A 12,294-nucleotide genomic window follows, 5' to 3' on the forward strand; every position below is an offset into this window, starting at 1 on the left:
CAGGATTGCTGGCTCATAACCGCTCACCTGCCTGCCTGCCTGATCACCCCTAATCAATCTACCTGCCTGCCTGATGCCCCTAACTGCTCCCCTGCCTGCCTGATTACCCCTAACTGCCTCTGCCTGCCTGCCTGATTGCCCCTAACCCTTCTTCCTGCCTGCTTGATTGCCCCTCACCACCTCTGCCGGCCTGCCAATCACCCCTAACCACTTCTGCCTGCCTGCCTGATTGCTCCTAACTGCTCTTCCCTGCTGGCCTGATCACCCTTAACCACCTCTGCCTCAGCCTCTGCCACCATAGCTTGTCCAGAAGACGTCCAGTCTAATTAGCATATTACCCTTTTATTAGTATAGATTGAGAGACAAAAATCACATAATCATATCAATTGATGCAGAAAAAGCATTTGACAAAATCCAACATCCTTTCTAGATAAAAACTCTCAGCAACGTGGAAATAGAGAGATCATAGCTCAACATAATAAAAGCCTTATATGACAAACCTACAGCCAACATCATACTCAATGGGCAAAAACTAAACTCATTTTCCCTGAGAATAGGAACAAGACAGGGATGCCCTCTTTCACCACTCCTGTTCGATATAGTACTAGAAGTGCTAGCCATAGCGATGAGACAAGAAGAAGAAATAAAAGGCATCCAAATTGGAAAAGAAGAAGTAAAAATGCCCTTATTTGCAGATGACATGATACTATACATACAAAACCCCAAAGACTCCATCAAAAAACTACTAGACCTAATAAATGAATTTGGCAATGTAGCAGGATACAAAATTAACACCCAGAAATCTATGGCCTTTTTATACACCAATAATGAACTCACAGAAAGAGAAACGAGAAAAACAATCCCATTTACCATTGCACACACAAAAAATTAAGATACCTAGGAATAAACTTAACTAAGGAGGCAAAAGACCTGTACTTGGAAAACTACAGGACATTGAAAAAAGAGATAGAGGAAGACATAAACAAAGGGAAGAACATACCATGTTCATGGATTAGTAGAATCAACATCATTAAAATGTCCACACTACCCAAAGCAATCTATAGATTCAATGCAATCCCCATTAAAATACCAATGGCATACTTCAAAGATCTAGAAAAAACTCTCCAAAAATTCATCTGGAATAAAAAAAAAGACCCCGAATAGCCAGAGAAATCCTGAGAAAGAAGAACAATGTAGGAGAGATCACAATACCAGATATCCAGCTATATCACCAAGCCACAGTTCTCAAAACTGCCTGGTACTGGCATAAGAACAGACATATAGACCAATGGAACTGAACAGAGAACCCAGGAATTGACCCAAGCCATTATGCTCAATTAATATTTGGCAAAGGAGGCAAGAGCATACAATGAAGTCAAGACAGTCTCTTCAATAAATGGTGTTGGGAAATTTGGTCAGATACATGCAAAAAAAAAAAAAAAAAAAAAAAGAAAGAAACTAGATCACCAACTTACACCATACACAAAAACAAATTCAAAATGGCTAAAGGACTTAAATGTAAGACAGGAAATCACAAAAATCCTACAAGACTCCATAGGCAGCAAAATAGCAGACATATTTTGTAGCACTATCTTTATAGACACAGCTCATAGGGCAATGGAGACTAAGTAGAAAATAAAGAAATCAAAATAAAAAGCTTCTGCATAGGAAAAGAAATCATCAACAAAACAACAAGAAAGTCCACTGAATGGGAGAACATATTTGCCAATGCTATTTCAGATAAGGGTTTAAGCTCCAAAATTCAAAGAGAACTCATACAACTTAACAAAAGGAAGATAAACGATCCAATCAAAAAATGGGCAAAGGACCTAAATAGACACTTTTCGAAAGAGGACATACAGAAGGCTGAGAGACATATGAAAACATGCTCAAAGTCACTAATCATCCAAGAGATACAAATCAAAATGACAATGAGATATCACTCACCCTGTCAGAATGGCTATCATCAACAAATCAACAAATGACAAATGCTGGTAAGGATGTGGAGAAAAAGGAACCCTAGTGCACTGCTGCTGGTGGGAATGCAGACTGGTGCAGCCATTGTGGAAGACAGTATGGAGTGTCTTCAAAAAATTAAAAATGGGACTGCCATTTGACCCAGTAATACTACTTCTAGGACTATATCCCAAGAAATCAGAAACACCAATCAGAAAGGACATATGCACCCCTATGTTCATAGCAGCACAATTTACAATAGCTAAGATTTGGAACCAACCTAAGTGCCCATCAGCAGATGAGTGGATTAAAAACTGGTGGTACATCTACACAATGGAATATTACGCCGCTATAAAAAAGAGGGAACTTTTACCATTTGCAACAGCATGGATAGAACTGGAGAGCATTATGCTAAGTGAAATAAGCCAGTTGGAGAAAGACAAATATCACATGATCTCACTCATATGTGGGATATAATAATCAACATAATTTGATGAACAAGAATAGATCCAGAGACAAATGACAGGGGAGGTGGGGGGAGGGGGCTGTTTAGAGATCAACCAAAGGACTTGTATGCATGCTTATTAGCATAACCAATGGACATAGACACTGAAGCAGTAGCGGCTTGCCCACGGTGGGAATGGCTTGGGGCGGTGGTCAAGTGAGGGAAAAAGGAGATATGTAAAACTTTACACAATAAATAAATTTAAAAAATAATAAAATTAAATTAAAAATAAGAACCGATAATTCTGTGACCAAACAGGACAATAGTTTAACTTATTTTATTCCTATAACACTTCTATAAAGTATATATTATCTTTACCCCCATTTTCCATGAGAGGAAACAAGGTCAAAGAGGGTGAGTAACTTGATGGCAATCACACAGTTAAGGAGTGGCAAAAATGAGATTCGAGTAGACATTTGCCTCAGAAAAGCCCATGCTCTTAACCATGATGTGGTGATGTCACTAGAGGAGATGGGTTTTCCCTACAAATTAAGTGAGATTAAGGTAGTATGCCTCATTTTGGGAGTAGTGCTTCCTCTGATTTATCAGAAAATATGAGCATTTTAAGTAGGCCGCAGATTGATTAAATAAAAGCGTTTTTGATAGATTGAACTCCTGATTGTCACCTACATGGCTAAACCTTTTCCAAAGAAGAGCAACTGACATTTTTCAGTCCTGAAGGCCTTGAACTGCTGGGCTGAGTTTTCCATAAACCAGAAGCAGGGACCTCCCTCCACACAGAAGTCAACAGGACTTCCCTTAGGGAGTCCACTCTCTTCTCTGGGCTCTTTGACCTGAAATACTATTGAGGACCATCAAGTCTGCTGAGGATCCTCTCTCCTCTTTCTGTTTTAAGAGTGATTATTTAAAAATGAAACATTGCTTGGAAGTAGAACTGAATTTGGAGTGAAAGATTAGGCAGAGCTGCAAAATGGCAGTTCCCAACTGTAGCTTGAAAATTCTTGTAGAATTGCATTTAGAGTCATTCCCTTATTTGTGTTATTGATAATTGTGAGAGGGTTCTAAAGCACATCTTGAGCCTAAGAATAGAAATGGCAGAAATCCTGGTGTTTCCCTAGATTGAATAAACATCTGTGAGAGATATTAGGACCCAGTAAATACAACCTCTCCTTAAAGGATGCAAAAATTATAATCCTGACATTTTCCTCTTGAATTGTCTTTTTCTATTTTTATTAAGTATTCATATAAAATGATACACAAACACCAAGGCAGTGGCCCTAAGAAAACTGGAACATAAATGGTTTTAGGGAGAACCCCAAAGCCCTGGAAATCACGTCAGAGCATTAATTCTGTGAAAGAAAGGGAATTTGTTTTAACCGTGCCAATAAAAGCCACCGAGACCATCTTGCATAGCATGGTCAGTGTCACCCTGTTAAAAAATCTCACCTCAAAGTTGACTTTTTCAAAAGCTTCCAGGGCCTCTAGACGATCTTCATCTGTTTCCAAACACTCAGTCAAATCGCGGCACCAAACGATTTGAGAAATGGTCAGGATCACCTGCATGGAAACATCTTCCTTGAGCGCGTGAGGCATGTCACCCACAAGGGAGTCAGAGCTGGAAACGTAAGGAGCGTCACTTACTTGAGAAGCGTGGTCAGCTATCACCCATTCTGTCCTCGGTTTCACCTGATAGTCGGCGATGGCAGCTTTGCACAGGCGGCGCAAAGACGTGAACATGGCTTCTTCCACTTTACCCAGCCATTCCTCCACGTTGCCTCGGGCCTTGAGACCTTTTCCCAGTCTAACCTAGAAGATAATCAGAGCAACAATTGTATGGCTCACGTGGGACTTGTAGGCTGTCCGTCCTCCGTGCTGAGCCATGGCAACACCGAAGCCTGACCACAAATACTGGATCTTTCTATTGCTGTCCCACCCTGTCCCTCTCTTTGCCCTCTCCACTTATTCCTTTATTTTACTGCTCCCCTTGGGAACCAACTCCCTGCTAGAGGAGTCTATCTACACGCACTACATACATTCCTTCACTTTCTTTTCCTGTTTGCTGCCATCTAATCGTTGGTCCCAACCACTCCTCCAACCTGTTAAGGTCACTAAGGTTGGCAATGTTCTCCCAGCAGTCAACTCCAATTGACAATTTTCCATCCTTTTCATATTTATATCTTGAATTTCCAATGATGTGACTGTTTGTCTGGGTCTCCTATTCTGTCCTTCTTTGTCAACCCTCCCTTTAAATTTCATGTTTCTCCTGGATCCTAGCCATGGTCCTCCTCCCTTCTTTCTTCTTCTGCCTTCTTCTGCACTAGGGATGAGCAAATTCTTTTGCAAGAAGATCAACTCAGGACAAGTAAAGTGTTTACAGGCTCCTTCACTCCCGTAGAGACACTACTGTGCTCTAACTGAACTGGAATCCTCAGCATTTCCCTGCTCAGTTCCTCTGTATGGAATGCTCCCCCTCCCATGGTTCCGCTCCCTCTTCCTTGGCTGTCTCTGCTTGTGTATGCAAGTGTGTGTGTGTGTGTGTGTGTGTGTTAGAAGTCACTTGGTTCTCCACCGTCTGCTACTACATTCACTTGCTTGGTGTTTACCACACGTCCGGCCCTGTGCAGGCCCTGGAGACACCACTGCTAACAATGAGAACTAACACTTTCAGAGCCCCCACTGGGTACTGCTCTAAGTAGCTGACATATAGTAATACTTGAAAGTCTTCCGTATCCCATTAATCTTGAATCCAGGCATGGCAGTAGAACCGGTGCTCTTAACCCGTCTACTCTTGTGCCTCTTGTAAGACACAGCTCGCCTTTCTCCACTCTGTTCCCAAGAACAGAGCACGTGCCTCTGCTACTGCACTTACTGAGCTGCTTTGCAAAGTCTGTTTGACTATGACTCCACGAGAGAGCTCCGAGGGCAAGAGTTTAGCTTGGTGACCCCTGAAACTGCTGAGCCAGCAGAGTCCCAGTAGCAGGAGCACTTGATGGATGTTTAGAGTGACAATGAACAAACCTCTACCCTCAACCCTGAAAGAGTAACAAAGTTTTCCTATTGGGACCCGAAGAGTATTACACTAAGAGAAATAGGCCAGCCTGAGAAAGGCAAGTATCACATGATCTATGTACAAAATAAAACGATGAACAAAATAGATCCAGAGACATGGACGCATGGAACAGACTGATGAATCTCAGAGGAAAGGGTGGGGGTGGGGGGAGATTAACCAAAGAACTTATATGCATATATGCATAACCCATGAACAGAGAAAATTGTGAGGTAGGCCTGGGATGGGAGTGGGTAGGTGAGGGGTGGAGGGAGACAATGGCAGGGGGGGGGGGGGAGGTGAAGGGGACATTTGTAATACTTTCAACACTAAAGATGTTTAAAAACAAGAATTACCAACAAAAAGCCCCTTACTTTTTCTCCCTCTGGAGACAGCATTGCTAAAATGTCATTAGTGTACACCTTTTCTGGCTCTCCCTCCACAGGGGGAATTTTCCCTTCAGTAGGAGTCAGGATAGCAAACTCGAGCCTTGAGATGGAGTCGAAGCATTTCCTTAAGTGCGGCTGCACAGCCTGGGGATTTCGTGTTTGGGCCAAAATCTCCAGAAGCTCATCATTTGACAAGAAGTAAAATCTGGATGAAAGAAAATACTTAAAATGTAACTTGAAGGTGAAGCAAAGCCTTATGTAGACACACAAAATAAATCCCTCAGCCACATCTCTTCCTCATCCACGGATGTCCTGGACCCCCAAGCCCACTGGTCTTGGGATTCTAGAGATGCCGCATGTCTCTAAATACAGCTGTGGTGCCTGTTAGTGCAGATGCACCTCAAACATCTAGAATTAGTACCCGGTAAGTAAAAGATAGAGAGTTTTCATAAAAATTGTAAAAAATGCAGGCTCTTGCTGTTACACTGATTTGTTCACATGCCTTTGCTACTTGTCTTTGAGCTTCTACAGTGAAGATATATTGTTTCCCCTAGGACCTAGCCTAGTACCTCACACACACCTGGTAGTCAGGACATCATTTGTTGGATGGATGGATGGGTGGTCACAGGAACTTTATTTGGGTCTGTGAATAAATGCATGTGGACCAGGCATGGGATTTTCTCAGAACTTGTCCAACAGGGCCATTTGGAGGCATAAAGAAACCTTAGGAAAAGAACTAGAGAGGGTGCATGTCTAGATGCCCAGGGATGAGGGTGAGGGAGGAGAGCCTGGCCAGGGAAGACACTTTAGCTTCTGTGAAGGAAGCTGCCCGAGAGGGATCCCTAAGGATTGGAGGGAATCCCACGAGTCCAAGACAGGCCCCACGTGGTGAGAGAGGGGACCAGGTGGGTGCCACCAAGTCAGGTTTCTCCTGTCCCCTTGCCTCCCCTCCCTTCCCTGCTCCACCCTGGAGACCTCAGAAAATTATCAGAAAATGGGAACGTTGATCATCATACATCCTCATCATTCTAACACCTTCCCTGCAACGGGGGTGGCACATGAAGGAGGACATTTTAACTCTGAAAGGAGTTGAGAGTTTTGATTATTACAGATCATTTATTGGGTTAAGGTGACAAGAGGTCTTTTTTTGTATATTATTATCTGAGAAAGACCAGGAAATTCATGATGCTTTATCAAGATTTCGTCTGGAGGGGCAGGAAGAAACTAGTCCCTGGCAGGGAATGCAGAGGCAGTTAATAGTTACAAATAAAGATGCTTCTGGTTGCACTCTATTAGTCCTGCTTCTTTAACATAACACATACATTCATAATTAAATTGTCCCCAAGTCTTGTTTTTAACTGAAGAAACAGATAGCTGTAAAGCTTGGACTGTGAGAGCAGGAACAGCATTGCATTCATCTTGCGTCTCCAAGACCTAATATGGTCCATGGCTCATGCAGAGCTTCCATAAGGTTTTTAGAGTGAAATCAATGCCTCACAGAGCCTCCTGACATAACAAACATTACACACCTTGTTGGTGTAATTCTAAACAAAAGGAAGAAAGAGAGCTGATGCTTTTTGGGTCTCAATATTTTCATCAGTAAATTTGTGCCTGGGTTTATTTACATATCATAAGCTGTTTCTTTAAACATAAAAAATATCTTTGATCCAGGTGGGGAACTACTGATTTAAGAGTGAAATAGACAAAAGGCACATTCCGAACCTCAAACTCTTCCATCTGTTTCCGTTTTGCTTAAATGACATTTTAGTAAGATTTGTGTAAGATTTCAGTAAGATTTAGTAAGATTCTTTAAAGCCCAACTATTTCTGTTAATATTCAACCAAATCTTTGGATCTTGCATTTCCTCTGCACACACATAGCCTTCTTGGTACTCGGCAACAATCCCTCTCCACCAAGAAACCCAGATAATCACCAAACCCCGGCTGCTTCAGGGGTTGTCTAGAACAGAGCTTTACTCCTATTCCTCAACAGCAAACAGGGAAAACCCATGAAAGATGAACCACGTTGCTAATGTTCTCTGCATTGTGGTACAATGTGCCCCACTGGCTGCAGTCGGGAGCTTTTGCTACAATCAAGTAATCATACTCTGGTCTTATATAACTATATCATAATGGTCTATGGCAGTGGTTCTCAACCTTCTGGCCCTTTAAATACAGTTCCTCATGTTGTGACCCAACCATAAAATTATTTTCGTTGCTACTTCATAACTGTAATGTTGCTACTATTATGAATCGTAATGTAAATATCTGATACGCAGGATGGTCTTAGGCGACTCCTGTGAAAGGGTCGTTCGACTGCCAAAGGGGTCGCGACCCACAGGTTGAGAACCGCTGCTCTATGGCCATGACTGTCCAACTGTTAACCATGAGCTCCATTAGGGCAGTGATATGGCCTTTTCTTCTTTGTCTCTTCAGCACTGAGCATAACATTCGTTATGTTTTATTTATTTTTAAAAATATATATTTTATTGTTTTTTTTACAGAGAGGAAGGGAGAGGGATAGAGAATTAGAAACATCAATGAGAGAGAAACATCAAACAGCTGCCTCCTGCACACTCCATAGAGGGATGTGCCCACAACCAAGGTACATGCCCTTGACTGGAATCAAACCTGGGACCCTTTAGTCCTCAGGCCACGCTCTATCCATTGAGCCAAACCAGTTAGGGCACATTTGGTATGTTTTTAGAATGCAAAGATGAGTAAAAAAAAATCATTTGGAATTTGTGAAATAATCCCTTAGACAACTTCTACAGTGACATTGTTAGGCCACCAATTAACTTAAAGAAACCTGTTCAGGCACCACAGGTCTCTAACTTTTCACATCCACATCTGTGGACACATGGACCGTGGGCAGACACGTAATACACCCAACAGTGAAGTAATGCTGCCATCAAGAATACTTCCTGCACCTTGGGTTGTTACCCACTTAAGCCTTTCCCAAACTTGCACCTCCCTTGAGAGTTACACTCCCTGATCAAGATATTAGCTGGCCTGCCATTATCATACATCTTTATCTCATTTCCCTCTCTGATTCCCTGATGTTTTGAGGTTGTGGCTTGTTTTTAAGTACATCCTTCTAAACTAATGGATAGCCTTAACTACTAAAAAATATCATAGGTTGCTTATAAACTTACCTGGGAAAGATAACTCTTTTTGATTCTAAATATGCCTCTAGACACTTCTGAATTTGGTCAAGTAATGCATTATTATTTTGAAATGTCTCCAGGAGTCCTGTTCATCGAAAAACAAAGTTATTGGTAAAATTGTGTTAAGACAAATAGAGAATATAATTTTAAGGGGAAATAAAATATGATAACATTTTAAAGCTTTGGTTTTATTTGGTAAAAACAATATAAAATAAATTAAAATTTGTGGGGTTGGCTAAGAATGTAAAGTATTAATGAAATCAACATTAACCTTAATATTTACCATAATTGAACAGAATTTAATTTGAAACATTTTTAGCTGGCACTCCTCCCTTTTGAGGGGCTGAGGGTGCATGAACCAAAGCCAAACTGTTGTGTTCTTAACCCTCCAAAAACAGCCATTCTCTGAACTTTCTTACTCATGTCTTCTGTTTTCTCTGCCATCTTTAGATGCTGAATTGTGGCAATGGGATCCTACTTCTTTGTCACTAAACTCTAGCAACTTAAGGAGCAAGATTCATGTCTTACTTAACTTTGATGGTTTGGTACCTATCACAGTGCTTGGCTTAACCGCCCACCCAAGAATCAAACCCAGTCTTTTCCATGATCCCAAAGGATGTGATCAATGACCCAATCCAACCCTCAAGCTCCCACCCAAGCTCACCTCTCTGGACTTACCTTCTAAGCCCTTCTCCTTGTGCACACAATCCCAACCCACAGTGACTTCCTTTCTAATATTTGTGCATACCAAGTGCCTTTGTTCTTCTCTCTGCCTTTAACGATACTCCCTCAGATGCACATACTTATTTCATTCCCTCATTCTTACAGGTTTCTGCTCAGAAATCACTTTATCAAAAAAGCCTTCTTTCTCCTCCTCCCTCCTCCCCCTCCTCCTCCTCCTCCTCCTCCTCCTCCTCCCCCTCCTCCTCCTCCTCCTCCTCCTCTTCCTCCTCCTCCTCCTCCTCCTCCTCTTCCTCCTCCTCCTCTTCCTCCTCCTCTTCTTCTTCTTCTTCCTCCTCCTCTTCCTCCTCCTCCTCCTCCTCCTCCTCCTCCTCCTCCTCCTCCTCCTCCTCCTCCTCCTCCTCCTCCTCCTCCTCCTCCTCCTCCTCCTCTTCTTCTTCTTCTTCTTCTTCTTCTTCTTCTTCTTCTTCTTCTTCTTCTTCTTCTTCTTCTTCTTTTCTCTCTCTCTCTCTCTCTCTCGGCTACTCTAGCCCCTTTACCTTGCTTAATTTTTCTTCATAGCTTTATCATCACCTGAAATGATATATACAGGTTTCTTTATCCGAAATCCCTAGGACTAGATGTATTTTGGAATCAGATTTTTTTTTTTTAATTTCAAAAGCTGTATCATAAGTCTAGTAAGAACTGGGGCAGCATTCTAATCAAACACATTAATATTTCTGCAGCAAAAGGTGTGAATATGCACATTAAGTGGATGTGGTAGGCAGAGCTGAAGTCTTTCAGGGATTTCCATGTCCCATCCCCAGAGCCTGAGGGTATGCTAGTTGATGTGGAAAAAGGAACTTGGCAGCTCTTTAAATGAAGGATTGTGGGATGGGAGAGTATTGTGGATCATCCTGTGGACCCAATGTAATCACAGGGGTCCTTATCAGAGGGAAGGCAGGAGGGTCAGAGGCAGAGAAGGAGCCGAGATGAGAAGATCAGAAGCTGGAGCGATGCGATTTCTGGCTAGAAGGGGACCTGGGGCCAAGGAATGTGAGCAGCCTCCAGAAGCCCCGAAGTTTTAAAGTTTTCAGTTCTATCCTGCCACACAGCTTTTTCCTGTCGGCTTCTATTTTATGGTAAGAGTCTTTAGACAAAAAGCATAGCCCCACAGGCTGCCAATGGCAGGGCAGCTGCTGCGGGTGTTTACCAGGATAGGTTATCTGCTGCCATTTGCAGAATAAACGAGCTTGCTGAGGCTTGGATACAAATCACGAAGTGCAATAACCACGGTTATGCTGTAAAGAGTTTGATGCCACATCCCTAGAAAACGGAACTTAGTAAAACACATTTCCAATGTTGACATTTGAATTACAACCGGTGGTAATGTTTTTAACTGGTTTTAATGAGTTGATTAAAAGGACGTTATGGAGCCCTGGCCAGTGTAGTTCAGCTGGTTGGAGTGTCGTCCTGTACACTGAAGGGTTGTGGGTTTGATTGCCAGTCAGGGAACATACCCAAGTTTTGGGTTCGATCCCTGGTCAGGGCATGTGCAGAAGGCAACTGGTTGATGTTTCTCTCTCCCATTGATGTTTCTCTTTCTCTCCCCTGATCTCTCCCCCCGCCCCCATCTGCTTCCTTTCCTCCCTCCCTCTCTCTCTTTCTCCCTCCTTTCTCTCTGAAATCACTGAGAACATATCCTCGGGTGAGGATTAAAAAAATACGTTATGGACATTTTTATGGTTACAACTTTGTGAGGGCTTTAGCAGAATGGGGCATTGGGGGAGGGGTTCACTGTTATGTCTTGTAATCAAAATGGTGTAATGGAAGCATGACTGACATGGCGGCAGTGTTCCCAAATTATAAAGGGAGCAAAAGCTAGCAAGATAATAGTGTTCAATCCACGTCGCAAGAGCGCCCAGTGTATTACAACTACTCCTGGTCATCAGTGCTGACTAGAATTAAGGGTTGAGTGCACTGCATATTATTAGTCTCTCATGGATGATAAACGTTTTAGATGATGGCAAAGTCTTTTGTTCGTCTTTAAATTTTTGTTCTATACCTGGTTGAGTAGCCGCTCGAAGAGCGTTAGGCAACCGGTTCACCTTCCTCATGATCTCTTTCCATGACTTATCCACCTGAAGGAACATCTTGGACTCTGCAGGCAATTGCCTCTGAATATCTGGAGCATTAAAAATACTTTCCAGGTACAACCAGTTTCTCTGGCAGTTCAGCCACTCTTCCTGGGAGGAAAATATAGGCATGGTCAAATTTTAACCCCCAATTAACAACATTCAGCCACATTAAAAATAATTATGTGGAGACTCACTGTATCGTTTTCCTTTTGGGGGCTTCTTCTGGGTCTGCTGAAATGAAACGTCTTACAGAGTTCAAGACTGGCCTCACCCCAATTTCAACCCATTTTCTACTGAATAGTTATAATGAGTCTACTGTGTGGTCGCTAGGATGGACCCAGAGAAGGGTTAAAATCCCCAAAGGAGACATTTGGGGGTGGGGAGTAGTGGCAAGATGCTTATTTAAAGAAACCTGAAGGGTTGGGAAGTGGAAAGGTTAGTGACTAGTTCTGAATACAGGCTGCAATGAAGGG

At 42.5% G+C, this 12,294-nt stretch overlaps 1 protein-coding gene across 1 annotated transcript in view; it reads right to left on the reverse strand.

Moving 5' to 3' along the window:
* DNAH6 (dynein axonemal heavy chain 6) overlaps nt 1-12,294 on the reverse strand; it is a 235,511-nt gene that overhangs the window by 141,304 nt on the left and 81,913 nt on the right. Inside the window, exons 21-25 of the mRNA XM_059659291.1 lie at nt 11,749-11,929; nt 9,012-9,108; nt 5,843-6,062; nt 4,064-4,228; nt 3,869-3,979 (exon numbers count right to left, since the gene is read on the reverse strand). Of these exons, the coding sequence (XP_059515274.1) occupies nt 3,869-3,979; nt 4,064-4,228; nt 5,843-6,062; nt 9,012-9,108; nt 11,749-11,929 (774 nt within the window). The remainder of the gene's footprint in view (nt 1-3,868; nt 3,980-4,063; nt 4,229-5,842; nt 6,063-9,011; nt 9,109-11,748; nt 11,930-12,294) is intronic.

Source organism: Myotis daubentonii, chromosome 12 (assembly GCF_963259705.1).
Source record: "Myotis daubentonii chromosome 12, mMyoDau2.1, whole genome shotgun sequence".
Taxonomy (NCBI): domain Eukaryota; kingdom Metazoa; phylum Chordata; class Mammalia; order Chiroptera; family Vespertilionidae; genus Myotis; species Myotis daubentonii.